This window comes from Misgurnus anguillicaudatus, chromosome 7 (genome assembly GCF_027580225.2).
Source record: "Misgurnus anguillicaudatus chromosome 7, ASM2758022v2, whole genome shotgun sequence".
Lineage (NCBI taxonomy): Eukaryota > Metazoa > Chordata > Actinopteri > Cypriniformes > Cobitidae > Misgurnus > Misgurnus anguillicaudatus.
Window position 1 is genome coordinate 1,774,223 of NC_073343.2, and position 18,894 is coordinate 1,793,116.

An 18,894-nucleotide genomic window follows, 5' to 3' on the forward strand; every position below is an offset into this window, starting at 1 on the left:
CAAAACCCATACACATGTTTTCATACAGGGAAGCAGGAAGCCCTAAGTTTTTGAGCAAAAATAAAATCCCTTCTGGCAAAAGAGACAGACATGTAGGGACTTGTAATAATCAGCACATCTCATGTTTCTAAAGAGTTTTTACCTGCTTAAAAGAACTGAAGAACAAGGTAGTGTAAAAACATGTAACAAATGTTTTATTAACACAAACATATACATACAATCAATTTACTCATTATATCGTGTGTAACCATTATTATCGTAGCCCCTTATATCTTTTGCAGGGTATTAAGATCATTTTAAAAGCTTTTAGTAATTAAATGTAATACATGTAATACAGCTTCTGTGGGAAGTCAATCACAACATTTTTAAGATGCAAAGGTTTCAAGGAAGTTACTTAAAAATGTGTTTTGCTTTGTCTTGAACAACTCGTGTCGAGGGTGGGGCTTCAAGACAATGACGTTCATCAGTGAACTTCATTCAGCGGAGGAACTCATGGCTCGCGACGCATATTCCCACTCCCTCAGCAAGAGCACGAGACAGGCAATTGCGCTTCTGTTTTCTGGAGAACACGATGCTCAAACGAAGTCCATGCTTTTACTACCTTCCAACTATTTGAATCTTGGTTACGAGAAAGGACTAATTCTCAAGGAACGCGGCTCTCACTTTTACGCATTCGGACTCAAGCTACACATTTCATCAGTATGTGCGTTTCGTGGGATTGGAACCCACAATCTTTTCGCTGCTAACACAATGCTCTACAATAACTCTTTTCGAGTGGGGTCCTCTTAAATATGCCGACGTAAACTCGTTCAAAACTTTTCACTTGGAGTGCTTCAAGTGACCCAGGAGTTAAAGTGCATCCATACGCACCGCAGAAATGGGAAGTGAAAACGACACTTGTTACGACATAAACACTGTGGAGCAGAACGAGGGTCCGGCTATCAGTGCCATAATGTTCGCCCTCGGTGTGGTCGGGAATCTGATCGCCCTGCTTCTCCTGGAATTCCGCAGGAGGAAAAAGAGGAACCGAGAGCGCCAGTCTCTCTTCCATGTCTTGGTGACCACGTTGGTCGTTACGGACCTACTTGGGACATGTCTGATCAGTCCCGTGGTGCAAGTCGCATATTCTACTAATACCACACTTATTGGTATGAGCGAGTCTCGTTCGGTGTGTAAATATTTTGGATTCGCCATGACATTTTTCAGTCTCTCGACACATTCCATCCTACTCGCTATGGCGCTGGAGAGGTGCATCTCCATCGGGTACCCGTACTACTACGGCAGGAATGTCACCAAGCGTTGTGGATACATCACCATCCCTTCTATATATCTAGCCTGCTTTATCTTCTGTGTAATGCCTTTTGCAGGCTTTGGGAAATATGTGCAATATTGTCCCGGCACGTGGTGTTTTATTGCAATGAATCCTCAAGTTCCGAAGCACAGGGCGTATGCCAACGTTTACGCCACTGTCCTGCTTCTTATTGTTACGGTAATAGTGGCATGCAACTGTTTCGTAGTTTATCACCTGGTGTTAATGTACCGAAAGCGCAAACAGAACCGAGGATCCGTGCACACCCGGAGTAAACGGGACAGAAGATACTTCTCATGGGCAGAGGAGGTGGAACATCTCATTCTCCTGGTCATTATGACACTCATATTTGTCATATGTTCCCTGCCATTAATGGTAAGTTACCAGTACGTGACAGGGCACACATTGAACCTAAATCTAATTTTGATAGTAGCCCTTTGGGACCAATAAAGTAGGGGTTCTCTACTACTTGAATGGTTGCATAAAAAACCTTAAACATCTAAAAAAAACTTTCTGTTGGGTTCTTGGGGTCAAAAAGGGTTCATTAGAATATAAAAGGGACACTTTTGACAAACTCAATGTCAAAAAGTGTCCCAATTTACCTGATTTCACTCTATATCTGTGAATATATCTATATTACAATGTAAAAAATGTGCTGTAGTTATCCAGCTGTTTGCCAGTAACTTACTGTAGATTTAAATGTATGTTATTTACTTGCAACAGTTTAAAAAAAGTTAAATTAGTCTTTGTCTTTACAGAATAAAAGTATAAAATAACAGCATCATGCAAAGCATTCTGGGAACCAGAAATCCTCATCAACCTTTCTCCTTCAGATTTTGGTTCCCAGAATGCTTTGCATGAGTCTGTAATTGTAGTTTTATTCTGTAAAGATTTGTTAATGTTTAATGTTCATTTAACTTTGAACAAACTGTTGCTAGGAAATAACATACATTTAAATCTACGGTAAGTTACTGGCAAACTGCTGCCAGTAATACTGTAATTTCTACAGGATGTTTTTAAAGTGTACACTTTAAAAAATTCAGTAGAAATTACAGCGTTACTTGCAGCTGTTTGCCGGTAACTTACTGTAGATTTAAATGTATGTTACTGGCAACATTTCGTTCAAAGTTAAATGAACATTAAACATGTTCAAGTATTTGTCTTTAAAGAGTAAAACTAAAATAACAGCATCAAGCAAAGCATTCTGGGAAACAAAATCTGAAGCAAAAAAAACAGAAAAAGGTTGATGATGATTTCTGGTTCCCAGAATACTTTGCATGAGGCTGTTATTGTATAGTTTTATTCTGTAAAGATAAAGACTTGTTAATATGTAATATTTATTTAACTTTATTGAACAAACTCTTGCCAGTAAATAACATAAATTTAAATCTACAGTAAGTTACCGGCAACCAGCTTCAAGTAACGCTGTAATTTCTACAAATTTTTTTTACAGTGCACTGTTAAAAGTGAAAAGTTGGACCAACTTTTAAAAAATTCAATTGATAACACCAAAAAGATGTTTTTTTTAATGTTTAAATAAAAAAAGTACTTTTTTGGTGTTACCAATTAAAGTAATTTTTTAAGGTTGATCCAACGTTTCACTTTTTATGTATGGGAACCATTTTTTTGTGCTATAGCACCAATACAGCATCTATAAAGAGCCATTATTATTATTCTTTATAGCACCTAGAACCAAGAGGTGATATAGCACCACTGGCTCTATGTAGAACCATATGGTTCTTTACAGGTGCTACATGCTATATAGCACTAAAAACGGTTACCCTACACTCTAAAAACAAACGGTGCAAAAACAGCACTAAAAGTGGTTCACTGGCTCGTAATCATAGGGGAACCATTTTTAAGTGCTATATAGCACCTGTGTAGAATATTGTGCTATATAGAACCATATCTGGGGCTATATTGGTGCTATATCACCCCTGGATGGTTCTTCATAGGTGCTATAGCCCTAAAATGGTTCCCTTATGATTATGAGCTTTTAGTGCTATTTAGCACTATTTTTTTATGAATATGAGCTAGTAAACCACTTTTAGTGCTATTAACAACCGTTTTTATAGTATGTAGTGCATATATAAATGATGTAACCTTATTAACCTGGATTGTTATCCATTAACTATGTAAAAATAAAAATATAAACAGTACACACCAGCATAAAAATATTCTGCCTAATTTTCTGGGTTGAGAGTGGCATTGACATATTTATATAAAACCTCAAAAACTGACCTTTTTGTACAAAGGAGCTAACATGGTGACATAAAATAGTGTTGTAAATAAGTTAAATATATAAAAAATTAAAAATTAGATGTACCTATTACCTAGTTATAGTGGGTCAAGATTATCTCTTACAGACATCTGTTGAAAGTAAGTATTACAAAATTGTGATGAAATAAATCATGCATTGCCTTTCACCAGATTGGAGCTTTAAATATTTGGTAACTTCCACAATTAAAGGCACAGTTTACCCAAAAATAGAAAAATCCTGCAGCTTTTACTAAATCTAATGTTGTCCATGCCTATATGACTTTCTTCCATTACACAAAAAGGGATATTTAAATGTTTTAGACTGATAGGCTTTGTTACCTATTCACTTTCACTATAGAGATAAAAAGTGAAATGAAAGTGAATGGTGACTTCACCTTTTGTCTTCACTCAGAAAACATAATCATGTGGTATTGGAGTTTATCATGTCTAAATAACCACATCCTTCACCTTGCCCTTTAATGAACTTAAACGATAAACAATAAGTGTACTTTAAACCAGAGGGAACCATACATGCTAAACTATCTAATAAATTAGTATAATCTCACCTACTATTAATCAGTGTCTTTAAATTATTAACATGACTGCTGTTGTAACAAACAAGGGTGTACAGTTAGTTATTTGGTGTTAGACGGGGAATAGCGTGCAGTGTTTCAACTTTTTACAATGATTTTAGGAATCTAAATATGAATGTATTTGTTGTTCTAGAAGAAGATCGTGAGCTGCTTAATGTGCCACGAGGGTCCTGCGTTTATAGCACAGAAACACAAGATCTTAATGTGTTGTTTTTAAATACTTTCATGCACTAATAATTCAGTTTCCATGCAATTTCCTATTATGCATACCAGCATCTCCACAATTAAAACCTTTTGATTTTTATAGCCACTTCTGACTTCTGTTAATAAATTTGCACATAGAAATGTGGTTACTTAGAAACCATAACATAACCATGCCTGTTAACATGAGCTGTTCATATAAAATGAAAGCTCTCCTAACCCTGTTGTTTGCTCCTGGAAAATTTCATCTAAATTAAATCAACATGGTTGTTAACCAACCATGCTTTCTTTTAAAGGGATCAAGTTACAAAGACAGACATATATGCATGCCATACTTTCTCCTATAACCAAGTGCTTTATCAACACTGCATATAAACCAACTTGTAGCTTCACAGCTATATTTTACAATAAACCACGCCTGTGATATTTGTGGGGAAAATTAGAAAATATAAAATTGCTTTTTAAGTCTGATAATAAATCGAAACTGTCAAAATCAAACATCAGTCACAATCCAGTTCTCACAGTTTAGCTAAATATGTTTGTGTATTTATTGTCACATTCATGTTTAGATTTATTAATGGTGCTTTTATTCAAAACATCATGAATCTTGCATTTATCCAATTACATGCTTTTATTCAGCACCAATTTGTTTAAGAGTGTATATTAACCTGATCTCAAAGGAATTTGTACATATTTAACAAGTTAGCTAATATGTTTAAAGTGAAACGTAAAAAAAGCGTTTGAATATTTGAATAAAAAATGTTAATGATTCCCTAACCCAAGCCCTAACCCCAAACGTTACGGGTTAAAAATGTAGAAAAACATGAAAACTTGGTTGTACTAATTCATACTAATTAGCCACCTCATATCTATAGAAATTTCCATGGATCATTTTTTATATATTGTATGTTTATATTTATAAAGAAGAACATTTTTGAGAAGGCATTAAACTTATGAAAATCTTTAAAAAAATACTGCCGCTGGCTGGCATCTTTTTGAAAATGCTGGGGGGAAAGAGTTAACAAATACCAGTTTGTTGGCAAAATCCATTAAACGCCACAGCTATTTTTCAGCAAAGTCCACTAATGGCGCTTTTTCATTGTATAGTACCCCACGGTATGGTTTGGGTCGGCTTCCTTTTGGGGCTTTTCCACTGGGTGCAGTATGTAGTACCCGATACTTTTTTTAGCACCACCTCGGTCAGGGTTCCAAGTGACCCGAGCTGACACCAAAACTTGACGCGAAAACACTGTAGATCACTGATTGGTCTTCATGCTTACCTTACCTTCATGCTAGCTTGCGCTGTCTCGAGTAAACCTGTTGTCATCTGTGCTTGCTGTAAGTTCCCAAACTCCCTTTTAACAATAAAAAACACCCACAGGTTGAGAATCATGAACACCAAAACAGTGTAGTTTGTGGCGGCACATTTGCGACGCTCACGTCCGCATATATGCTTAAATGCAACTTAAATCAGGCTCAGCGGAGCGCGTCGACCGACGCCACGAGTGTTTGTACAGAAACTGTCATGTGAGACAGAGGAAGTGATGTGCAAACATCTATTTGTTGTGGTCAATTTTAATTTTGTGGCAGACTGAGAAATAAATGAATGTATGGAAATGTACGACGACGCTCTTGTATAATGTCACAGCAGTAGGCAGCACAAATATAACGACACTCCTACAATCCCTCCCACTCCGAAGTGTTACTAAACTCGATGGAAAAGCAAACCAAGCCAAAGTGAGGGGAGCTGACCCGACCTGACCCAAAACGTGGGGTACTATGCACCATAAGTGCATGGAAAAAGAATTTAGGCATGTATACATCAAGGTGCAAGAGTTTTTTTTACCCAGTTAACGGTTTATTGAATATTGATAGACTTTTTTAGAAGTGGAGATTCTTGCATGTACTTAGAGGCTTTTGCAGAGAAAGACATCCAAATTTGTTAAATACAAATGAAAATACCAAAGTGACATTTGTGAAAATAAGGCATTTCAACTGACTAATAACCTATTTTATTGCTTTTTAAGTGTATGAAGTATGTAAATGTCTGAAATATATTTAAAAAATTGATTAATTCTGAATAATGCTCTTCTTTTTTATAGATCCGTGTATACATCAATTCCACTGGCAAGTCCAAATACAGTGACAAGACTGATCTTATAGCACTGCGTTTCATCTCAGTTAACTCCATCATTGACCCCTGGGTGTTTATCATTTTCAGCCCCTCGGTTTTGCGTTTCATTTGGGGGGCGCTGTGTAAGACCTCCTTCATGCGCTCCAGAAACTCTTTGTTCAAAACTTCCCTTACCAAAAACACGCCTGGCCAAATCGAGCTACTCCAACCTACCTCCACCTCCGTGGAGATCAGTCATCTCAACAAGACCGTTAAGATGGTTTGACATGACAAGGACACGATGGGATCCGGTGATGATGGAGATCACAGTATCCTTGTGCATCTAGGAATGGATATGTCTAACCAGTACATCTTAACTGAACTATGGGCTATTTCAAGAAGGATCTATTTTGTTGGCTGATCTTCATTAAGGGGTTTAGAAACCCCTTGTGGTTGCGTGTGACTGGGACAGTCAGACAAACACAACCGTGAGGTCAAAAGAAAGGATGCTCTGTGTTCCTTCAGTGGTTACAATTGTTTTGAGAGCAAGGACCCTGTGAACTGTAATTGCATGATGAACGTGTTTAGTGGGAGATGGTCTGTTTAGGACTGTATATAAACAGATACTCAACCAAAAAAATGAGCTGAAGCTATTATTTCACAATCATTGCTCATTTAACTTTCACTGGGGTTGTGCTTTTTGGGGTCGAAGGCTAAACATCTCCCATGCAATTTGCCACTTTGGATTGTTTATTATTCAGTGAATCATGTAATGCTGTTTCCTGCATTTCAAGTCGAGCAGTTCCAGAAAAACACTTGTACAGGTCTATTTGTATTTATAATATCAACATACAGTATTTATTGTGCTTTAATTTATGTTGATACAACAGTATGACAATGACACATATCTGTTTTGATATGCAGGCAGAATTGAATGATCAATGAATCGGTTCTTTCATGTGAAAGAGTATAATTATACGTTTTTTTTATGAACATGACATATGCTGGTGCCGTTCTGTACAGTGGGTGTAAATGTGTAATTGTAAAGGCCGTTGTTTGTGTTTGCGTACTTGTTTTCTATGAAGATTTTGAATGCACTGACTTGTGAAATAATGTGATGTGTTATGCCTACATGTATTCTATTACTGTTGTTGACACAGTTTACCCAAAATCAAAGTTTTGTCATTATTTAGTTACTCACCCTCATCTGGTTTGAACAACAAATGTCTTTTTTGTTTTTCAAAACCCAATGCAGATTTGATTTTATAGTGTTGCATCTCTTCCAGTGCACATTTTCTGTGTCTGAACTGTTATTTAAGCAGTTTTAGGATGATGACTTTATGAATAACGTGTAAAATTTGAAACAATATTTATATCCACAAGATAAAAAAAGAATCGGGTGTAAGGGGCCATATCATGAAAATCTGACTTTAAGTGCTATAATTGGGTCCCCAGTGCTTGTATCAACCTAGAAAATGTGAAAAAGATCAACACAGTAACTTAGTTTTGCATGTAAAAAAATAGGTAATTGAAATTTGGCTCCCCTTGTGATGTCAGAAGTGGATAATACCACCCCTTAATCTGCACTATCCAATCACGGCACTTCCATTAAGCGCAGAGATCAGCTCATTTGCATTTAAAAGGACACACCCATAATGGCACATTTTTGCTCACACCTACAAAGTGGCAATTTTAATGTTATAATAAATTATCTGTGGAGTATTTTGAGCCAGAATTTCGCAGGCACTGTGGGGATTTATTTGACATCTTCAAGTTTTGTGAAATGTCCCCTTTAAATAAAAGTTGAGGGGAGTTATTTATTTGACACTTTTGGGTCTATTTGAAGCTTGAAAGGTTTTCTGGTCTGAGTGGATGGTGATCGAGGTGATGACCATTCACTTCCTTAGTAACCAAAAAACCTAACATTTGGGTTCTGTAGAACATCGAAATACATTGGGGGGTTTTAAAAAACATGAAGGTGATAAAGTTTTAATTTTTAGGTGAACTATCCCTTTAGAGAGCATTATTGCATTGCTCATTACTTAGACTGTGGTTTCTCTTTATGCACAATGTATAACAGTTAGTTTTGTTTTATGGGTGGGTTGTACTGAAACGAAGCGAAACAAGCCAAATAAGGAACTTGAAAAACATGATGATCCATCAATCTGGTTGAATCGAAAAAATAAATAAATCAAATACATCTAGACATTGTGATCTTTTTTATGACAATTCAAAAGTAAGTACTTGTGGTTATTTTGAAGGTGTGCAAACCAAATTGAATCTGCTATAATGGAACTCGACCTGTACACTCACCTAAAGGATTATTAGGAACACCATACTAATACTGTGTTTGACCCCTTTTCACCTTCAGAACTGCCTTAATTCTACGTGGCATTGATTCAACAAGGTGCTGAAAGCATTCTTTAGAAATGCTGGCCCATATTGATAGGATAGCATCTTGCAGTTGATGGAGATTTGTGGGATGCACATCGAGGGCACGAAGCTCCCATTCCACCACATCCCAAAGATGCTCTATTGGGTTGAGATCTGGTGACTATGGGGGCCATTTTAGTACAGTGAACTCATTGTCATGTTCAAGAAACCAATTTGAAATGATTCGAGCTTTGTGACATGGTGCATTATCTTGCTGGAAGTAGCCATCAGAGGATGGGTACACGGTGGTCATAAAGGGATGGACATGGTCAGAAACAATGCTCAGGTAGACCGTGGCATTTAAACGATGCCCAATTGGCACTACAGGGCCTAAAGTGTGGCAATAAAACATCCCCCACACCATTACACCACCACCACTAGCCGGCACAGTGGTAATAAGGCATGATGGATCCATGTTCTCATTCTGTTTACGCCAAATTCTGACTCTACCATCTGAATGTCTCAACAGAAATCGAGACTCATCAAACCAGGCAACATTTTTCCAGTCTTCAACTGTCCAATTTTGGTGAGCTTGTGCAAATTGTAGCCTCTTTTTCCTTTCTGTAGTGGAGATGAGTGGTACCTGGTGGGGTCTTCTGCTGTTGTAGCCCATCCGCCTCAAGGTTGTGCGCGTTGTGGCTTCACAAATGCTTTGCTTCATACCTCGGTTGTAACGAGTGGTTATTTCAGTCAAAGTTGCTCTTCTATCAACTTGAATCAGTCGACCCATTCTCCTCTGACCTCTAGCATCAACAAGGCATTTTCGCCCACAGGACTGCCGCATACTGGATGTCATTCTTTGTAAACCCTAGAAATGGTTGTGCGGGAAAATCCCAGTAACTGAGCAGATTGTGAAATACTCAGACCAGGCACCAACAACCATGCCACTCTCAAAATTGCTTAAATCACCTTTCTTTCCCATTCTGACATTCAGTTTGGAGTTCAGGAGATTGTCTAGGCCCGGGACCACATCCTTAAATACATTGAAGCAACTGCCATGTGATTGGTTGATTAGATAATTGCATTAATGAGAAATTGAACAGGTGTTCCTAATAATCCTTTAGGTGAGTGTATGTCTAAAGTTGGTGCATGCCGTTAAAAAACAACATTTGGTCAAGTCGCTTAACATAAGTTTGGTTAATATTTTACGTTATCTACTTACTTGCGAGGCACCATCCCACAGCATTTTTTGGATGGCGTGTAACTTCTGCTTTAGGGACTCATAGTCCTCGTCTGTAAGTTATATGATTTATAATGCATGTGGCTCATGGCCAGTTGGATTCACACGCTGATTCGATCTAAAATAAACAAAACAACCCGGCCTTATGTCACGCACAATGATAATTATTGAATATCTGATGAAAGTAATTATGGAGAAGATGAACTCTCTTATCTTGAGCAAAGAAGATCAAAAGGACAGTGTGGTTGTGGGAACATAAGATTTTTAGGAGGCAAATGCAGTATAGCGAATGTTTTGACAACATCGAGGGTCTGACGGTCGTGACACCGGCTCTCCTCTGGGACTGTGGGAAGTGAACACAGATTTGGATCTGGCTTAAATTCAATTGGAGGAAACTCAAACAAACCTCAGTTGTCATGGTAACGTGATCGGCGCTAAAACCGCAGCTACCAGTTATGCCCTGATACATGTCGCAAGAAATGTAATTTCCTGCGGTTTGTTCAGTGATGTGACAAGAAATTTAAGGAGTGAAGAATAAACATTGCTCAGTGTTATGTATGTAATTGTAAACAGATGTTTCTTTGCAGTGAAGAAAAAGGGTCTTCTTGATTAGAGTTCAGTATTTGACCTTTGTGCATGTCTTTGTTGAGTTCTCGACTGGACCCAGAAATATGGATTACTGTGTCTGTTTCTGAAACGAAAATCAGACAATCTCCTTCTGGGCTCAATCTAATCCTACTGCTGCCCCCCCAAAAAAAAAAAGAAATATTACAGGAAGCTTCATGATTTTTCTTCTCTACAAATAGATAGTGTTCTTGCCTTTAAAGGCTTTTTATATTCAGCATCAGCAGTATAAAAGCAATGAGGTGTCATTGTGATTTGTTGCAGTGTTTTTCGTGACATATGATTATTTGTCCTTCGCCTGTGTAGTGACTTTAAACTGATGTTTTAGTATGTGTGTTGAATGTCTATTGATCCAACCTATCGATTGAGAATAGCTTATTTACATTCTGCATTTCTCATTAAAATCGCTTCACAAGCTGTTTAAGATTTTACGATACGGTAGTTCAATTCCTCTTATCTAGTCAACCATATGCAGAAACTGTCTTATCATGCTCTGTGAAAATGGTCTGTTATGTATTTCCATATGGCACTCAAAATAAACTGGTATGACCTAAATTAATGAGAATATCCGGTTCTGTTTATTTTGGCTGTTTTTATTATTATTATAAGTTGGGTGCATTGTCCTCTAAGAAATATTTGAGCTATTAATAATCTCAAATAAAATATGTCAAGAATATAAGGTCATACTTTACCCCAAAATCTAAAAAAATACACTGCATGCAATGTTTAACTGTTAAGTATTTATAGGCCTATATTGATATATATTATTTGTGCTCGACCACAAAACCAGCCATAAGGATAAATTTTTCGAAATGTAGATTTATACATAATCCAAAAGCTGATTAAATAAGTTTAATATTAAAGTATGGACCATTTGTTAGTATATGACACAATTTTTGCTGAGTTACAACTATTTGAAAATCCGGAACTGAGAGTGCCAAAAAAATCTAAATATTGAAAAAAACGCATTTAAAGTTGTTCCAAATATACCTCCTTGCTGGAAAAACCAGCATAGCATCAAGACCAGCATATGTTTTGGTGCTGGTTTGCTGGTGACCATCAGCATATTTTCCATGCCGGTCCATGTTGGTTTAGCTGGTGGTTATTAGCATACCAGCACCGGCATCCCATTATGGTCATACCAGCAAGACCAGCATATGTTGTGATTTGGTGCTGGTATGCTGGTGACCATCAGCATACCATCACCAGCATCCCATTCTGGTCATACTAGCAAGACCAGCATATGTTGTTTTTGGTGCTGGTATGCTGGTGACCACCAGCATAGACCAGCATAATTTCCATGCTGGTCCATGCTGGTTTGGTGCTGGTTTAGCTGATGGTCATCAGCATACCATCACCAGCATCCCATTCTGGTCATACTAGCAAGACCAGCATATGTTGTGTTTTGGTGCTGGTATGCTGGTGACCACCAGCATAGACCAGCATAATTTCCATGCTGGTTAAGATGGTGGTCATCAGCATACCAGCCCCAGCATCCCATTCTGGTCATACCAGCAAGACCAGCATATGTTGTGTTTTGGTGCCGGTATGCTGGTGACCACCAGCATAGACCAGCATAATTTCCATGCTGGTGCATGCTGGTTTAGCTGGTGGTCATCAGCTTACCAGCACCAGCATCCCATTCTGGTCATACCAGCAAGAGTCAAGACCAGCATATATTGTGTTTTGGTGCTGGTATGCTAGTGACCACCAGCTAAACCAGCACCAAACCAGCATGGACCACCATGGAAATGACGCTGGTGGTCATGCTGTTTTTTCAGCAGGGCTGTGCGACTTAAGACTGGTTTTGTGGTCAAGGGTACCATTTGTCAAAGTCAGAGGTGGACAGAAGTAGTACTTATGTATTTTTAGTTACATTTTCTTGGGAAAATTTCTTGGGGGAAAATGCACTTGACTAGATTTAAGCATAGAATCATACTGTTTATTCCTTTATATTGTATATTAAAATACCTAATAACATTAAAAATGTATGCTTTCATACTTTTACTCAAGTAAATGTACTTTTTTTACTTAAGTAAAAGTAAGAAAGTACTAGATGTTTAATGTATTTAAATATTACATGTAAAAATTATGATATTATGATTTGGAATGTATGTTTTCCAAAGAAAAATGCTTAATGTGTACTTAAAAAATTCAAAAAGTAAAAATATTTCACTACTGTCCACCTTTGGTCATAGTGCCTTGCATTCATGCAGATTTATGTAAAGTACACTTTACAATAAGGTTGTAAGCTATTTGTTATATTCTTTAGCTAACAATGAGCAATATAGATTTTCAGCATTTATTAATCTTTGTTAATGTTAGTTAATGCCAATACAATTGTTTGTGTTAGTTCACAGTACATTAACTAATATGTTAACAGTTAAAACTTTTGATTTTCAAATGCATTAAATGCTGAAAATAACATTAACTAAGATTAATAAATGCTGTAAAGGTATTGTTCATTTTTAGTTAATGTTAGCCAATGCATTAAATATGGTGAACAAATACAACCTTATTGTAAAGTGTTACCAGAGTTAAATTGTATTTAATAATGTTTTATACAGGTTAGTAAAAAGCCTTCATTTAAATTTGTAAAATATAATAATTTTTTTAACATTTTGAAATTAAAAGTGAACTGGGCCTTTATTTTTTAGAATGATCCAATTACACAAATGCTAATGAATGTTATCAACATACGAATCAACATGAATGATGATAATCAAGACTGGAGATTCTGCAGCAGCGTTGCTCATTAAATCCCATTATGAAAGTAATCACATAATAAAGATCTAACCCTGTTTACACTACTCTATTGGTTTTCTTTTCCAAATGCAGGGCCCATCTCAGTTTATTTCGGTGAGCTATAACGTTATCTCGGAGCTCCAGGATACCAACGGATGACTTGCAGGAAACAGCTGCTCATCTCATGGGAGAAAGCTGATGTCACACATTATTGAAGAACCATTATCATTTATTATGACCACACATATCTGACACCACACAGACACTACACGATCCTGTATTTCTCACTCAGGGCAAAGAAATCAATTTATCCAGTGAAAAATAATGCCAATGGTTAAGCTTAACAGTACTGCACTGGATTTACTGGCTTGGGAGCTTCAAACAAGATATTTGTCCCTTTAGGCATTTGTTAACTTGGAAAGAAACACATATTCATATTAGGTCATGATTAAGCAAGATTTATTGTGCATGAGCATCAAAAAGGGCAGCAATGGTTTGTCAAAGACGATCTGTTTTTGTCTTGTGTTGATTATTGTCTATTGAAACAAGAAGGAGGGGGGAAAGTCTGTAGTTTTTTCATAGACTGCAACCATGACTTCATAGCTTGTTTGTAACAGGTGGTGTTACGATGAGGGGACATCATTTTTCATCATTCATCATAAAGTTTTTTTTCTACAAGAGAAAGATTGTAAATGCTTCCTTTTGCAAACTTTTAAGGGTGCATATAAGAGCAGCTTATGTAAGTGATAATGTATAGGCAGCAGATTGTTACTGCAGAAATAAGTCCCAGCAGTGTGATCTGGACCTGAAGCGAAGGGTTTTCTATTACACTAAAGGAACATATTTGGAGATAACAACTGGCTGCCTGTACATTTTCCTGCTTATTACACGGCTATTTACCTCATAAGTAAGGTAAGGTACATTAAATATTAATTTGAAATATTTTATTTTCTCGTTTTTAACGAATGCAGACCTTCCACAAGGAAAACTTGTTTATTTTCCGTTTTAAGACAAGACCTTCAAATATGCTATTTGGTTTAATCATTAAATATAATGGCATATATGTTATTATACCATGGGGCTGTTGAATGCTTTATTCTGATTGGGTCCATGGGTCTTAATAATTTTTCTGTAAAACGCACACCTGCCCTGTCAAATGACTTAAAATAACAATCAGAGCAATTTCTGTGGTAAACGTAAGCAAAATAATTGACTCTGGTCATTTAAAATATTCGAAAATAATGCACACCTGCGGTGTATTAGACTTCGTATCGTGCAGCATTACAAGCTTTAGGCGTGCATCATTTTCGAATAATTCAACGGCCTGCGCCATCAATTATTGCTTACTTAAAAGACATTAATATTAAATTTTTAGTTAAACTGTTAATATTAAACTGTACCTGTCAAAGTGATTTGCAGAATCCGGGTTACCGTGTGTTATTAGTTTCAGGTGGTTGTCATCTCAAAATAACATACCTTGGAATGTTGCAACTGGCCAATTAGAATCAAGCATTTTATATTGTAGTGTTAAAAAAAGATAACAAACAATTACGCATTTGGCACATACTTTTATCAAAAGCAGGGTATACATTTATTCAGCAGGCTATGGGTGGGTTCAAACCGGGTGTGCCTCTTACATCTCTAAAAGTGAAGCCGCTGGCTCTTTGATCGCCCCCTGGTAGCTGGCTGCAGTACAAGTCATGAACCCCGCCCTCTTCATGCAAGCGAACGGGACTCGGTTCTAAATAAAAAAATATTTAAAATATGGTTTTGGTCCTTAAAAGAGACACTCTTTTTTTGAAAATATGCTAATTTTCCAGCTCCCCTAGAGCAGTGGTTCCCAAACCTTTTCAGCATGCGGCTCCCCTTGTGTATGGTGCATTCCTTCGCGGCCCCCCAAAGAAAATTTGTGACAAAAAACTGTTCTAAACTCAACATTTTACTAAAACACATATTAAATTATACAAAAAAGTAGTGCTTTGGGTTAGTAGGCTTATTTTTTTATGTTTAATTACACAGAATTCATGATAAATTAATGTATTTTATAAAATGTCATAAAACTGGGCCCCCCTGGCACCATCTCGCGGCCCCCCTGGGGGCCCCCCAGTTTGAAAACCCCTGCCCTAGAGGACTTTGCTGCTGTAACATGACTGCAGGAGGTGCAATAATATTACGCAGTGCCTGAAAATAGTCCCCTGCCATTGAAAGTTACTAAGGGGACTTTTTTTCGGCTGCTGCGTAATATCATTGTGCCTGCTGCAGCCATGTTACGGCAGCAAAGTCCTTGATTATTACGCCAGAATGAGAGTATAGTTCCCAGCCATGTCTGCCTAGAAAATCGCAACTTTTAATTTTCCATCGGTCTAAGTACACAATGTAACTACAGAAGAGTCAAGTTTTAAATAGGAAAAATATTGAAACTCTTTGGTTATTTTTTAGCTCGATGCTAATGGTCTAATCAGATTCAATGGATTGTGCTAAGCTACGCTAAAAGTAGTAGCGCCAGACCTGGAGATCAGCTGAATGGATTCCAACACGGTAAAAATCAAATGTTTAACCCTAGGGGAGCTGGAAAATGAGTATATTTTCAAATAAAGTAGAGTGTCCCTTTAAGGTAGTTGCTATCACACTGATATATGTTCAATTGTTCATTTTTGTGATAAGTTTCATTTTAGCTAGTAATTTGATATTATTAGAAACGGGGCTTGTCGTTGTAATTGGCGTGGTTGAATTGGCATGTGAGCATTAACTGACGTTTTTACGTAACATGGCAGCACCCATGGTCGTACATTTTGGCTTCAATTCATTACAATGGAGGGATGCGACATTGCGTCGTCCATCTTTTTTACAGTCTATGGTTCAAACCCATGATCTTTGGTGCTGTTAAGGCAATAGTCCACCACTGCGCAAAACTCCTATTTTGTAGGCTATTTCCATATATTAGTAACAAATCAATACAAAGCAGATTTAAAAAAGGAGCTTTGTTTATCAACTTACTGGGTTTGTCATACATACAAATTTAATTACGTTTAAATCTTGGGATACAAGATTAATGTCTGTGCTTCAGACATTATGTCCCCTATGGGAAAACTTAAAATACTTATTTAAAAGAAAAAATGTATAAAGAATTCATATTTTAAATCTGCACTGCACTCTAAAAAATATTGGGTTGTTTTTAACCCAGGGCTGGGTAACTATTGGACAGAACACATTTCTGGGTTAAAATGACCCAATAAATTGGTTGTTTTTACCCAACTGGTGGGTTATTGTTAATCAACCATGTTGAAACAACCCAGCCGTTGGGTTACAACAACCCATTATTTGAGTCATTTTAACCCAGAAATGTGTTCTGTCCAATAGTTCTGTCCAAAATCAACAGTTACCTAGCCATTGGTTAAAAACAACCCAATATTTTTAGTGTGGTGACCACAAACTGCACTTGACCTGTACATGTCACCCACAATCACCATCAAAAAAATTTAGCTTCTCATTATCTGTGCCATTTGGAAAACTTTGCTAACAAAGTTTGCAAGTTACCGGTTACGTATAGATGCACTTTGATGACATTTACTTGACCTTCTGTTTCAGATAAGAACAAATCGGCCTGGGTTGATTAGACATAACATGGCTCAGTGCATACGGGAAGACATGTAAACTCATCTCATCCCTCGTCATGATGATATCTGCCGGACACCGACCAGGCATACAGCGAAAATCTAGGAATTTCCAAATTTCCAAAAATAACTTGGAACACTACTGAGTAATTCTGTAATGGCTTATGGTTGATGAGCATAAACCTCAAGAGAGGACAGCTCAGCCCGGCCATGAGAACTTCTGGCGAGACGACATTGGCAGAGGACGATGGAGAAATTTTTTAACTGCATGACAGAATGAATCTTCCTCTGAATCACACATGGAGACAAATTGAGCGTGATGCATGATTTACAGTCGGACAACTAGCATAAACATTTTTAATAGGGATATTAAATGATGGCAACAGCCCTGTTCCTTTCTTTTCTGACCTTCACCCCAGTTTACCAAACAGGTATAGTCACACCCCAACCATACCCCACTGGTTACATAACCAATTGTCATGTCAGTAGGCTAAAACAAACGCAAGAATGTTTTCAAAAAGCCACAGTGTTTACACTCTTTAAACTCAACCTAGCAACCTGATTTAGTTTCTGCACGTTCAGTTGAAATAGAAGAAAGGGTTTTCACGTCAACGTTACAAATTTCACCTTGAAGTGATGTAACACTGTTGACAGTTTGGCGGGTTGAATGCTTTGAAAGCCTTCAAAAGGAACCCTGAGTCCTGTCCTCTGACCTGTGTTGACACCCTTCACCTGTTTAAAGAGATAAGCAAATAACCAGCACGTCCAACGATACACCACTCACGTGAAAATATGGGTTAGTATTAGTAGTTAAACATGAAATGAGGTCCATCTGTTACTTGCATAAGCAACACATTGAGATAGAGGGCTTGATAACTGCTGGAAGGTAATGAAAACAAAGAATCTAATAACAACGCTGTTATTTCAAGATGGAAACGCTTTGAGTCTGCATGGATTGATTAACTTCATTTGTTTTTACAACCAGAACAATCAGGAGTGGGGGTTTAAACTCTTCCCTGTGTACCTTCATGTACCGTGCGTTTCAGAATAAAGGACCCACTGTTGGGTCAAAACATTTTCTGGGTTAATTTAACCTATACTTTGGTCTGTTTTTGACCCAACACTGATTTTAAAATAACCCATAATTTTTCGAGTGCACTATGTGCTAATTCTAGATGCATCTATAGACGGTTTCTGCAGTAACAACATTCGTGGTCGTGGAACACACGTAACCTCCGGTAAAGTCCGCTAAAAAAAATCAATAACAACAAAGTCATTTTAAAGTAGTGATAATAAGCAAAATAAACAAGTAGATTATCGTAGTTGATAGCTTATAAAAACAGGACACTGAGCTAATGTTGTGGTTTAAAATGTGTACTATAATGTATACAATGTTAACTACAAACCGGCTGACAAAAATCCCTTGGCAAGTGGTGACTCATGAAGTGACTTGGAAGGACCAGTGAAAAAAATATAGAATACGCGATCGGGTTTTAACTGCTCATTCGCATGACGCATCAATGGTTTAATGTCACCATGTTATCAGTTGAATTTACCAATGCCAATGGGTCTATGCAGCCGGATAAGGTCAACGCATCTCACTCAGAACCGCGAGAAGAAGCGCACGCGTGGGTTTAAAAATAAGACATTGCATAGATAAGAGAGATAGTGGGAGAACGTTTAGCCTACATTAACACCAAAAACATTACAGATGATGTTTATATCTTATGCCTAGAATTAGTTAAGGGTATTATGCTTCATTGGTGCATAACTTCGGAAAGTTTCATCAATTGTGCAGTATGTTATGTGCAGCAACTGCATCA

At 37.3% G+C, this 18,894-nt stretch overlaps 1 protein-coding gene and 2 long non-coding RNA genes across 3 annotated transcripts in view; all 3 read left to right on the top strand.

Moving 5' to 3' along the window:
• Positions 1-8,675, top strand: part of LOC141365231 (uncharacterized) — a 146,818-nt gene extending 138,143 nt beyond the window's left edge. The window contains exon 2 of the long non-coding RNA XR_012370397.1: positions 8,000-8,675. This is a non-coding gene — a long non-coding RNA (uncharacterized lncRNA). The remainder of the gene's footprint in view (positions 1-7,999) is intronic.
• On the top strand, positions 345-8,675 carry ptger2a (prostaglandin E receptor 2a (subtype EP2)). The gene is made up of 2 exons (XM_055172846.2): positions 345-1,684; positions 6,465-8,675. The coding sequence occupies exons 1-2, from the start codon at positions 878-880 to the stop codon at positions 6,759-6,761; spliced, it is 1,104 nt and encodes a 367-aa protein (XP_055028821.2). The 5' UTR covers positions 345-877; the 3' UTR covers positions 6,762-8,675.
• Positions 8,676-14,236: 5,561 nt separating this feature from the next.
• On the top strand, positions 14,237-17,469 carry LOC141365165 (uncharacterized). The gene is made up of 2 exons (XR_012370337.1): positions 14,237-14,369; positions 17,046-17,469. It is a non-coding gene; the product is annotated as an uncharacterized lncRNA (long non-coding RNA).
• Positions 17,470-18,894: the final 1,425 nt, after the last annotated feature.

Coding starts and splice junctions, on each gene's coding strand:
- ptger2a (XM_055172846.2), top strand. CDS start 878: ATGGGAAGTGAAAACGACACTTGTTACGACATAAACACTGTGGAGCAG. Junction 1,685..6,464: donor TATGTTCCCTGCCATTAATG/GTAAGTTACCAG, acceptor TCTTTTTTATAG/ATCCGTGTATACATCAATTC.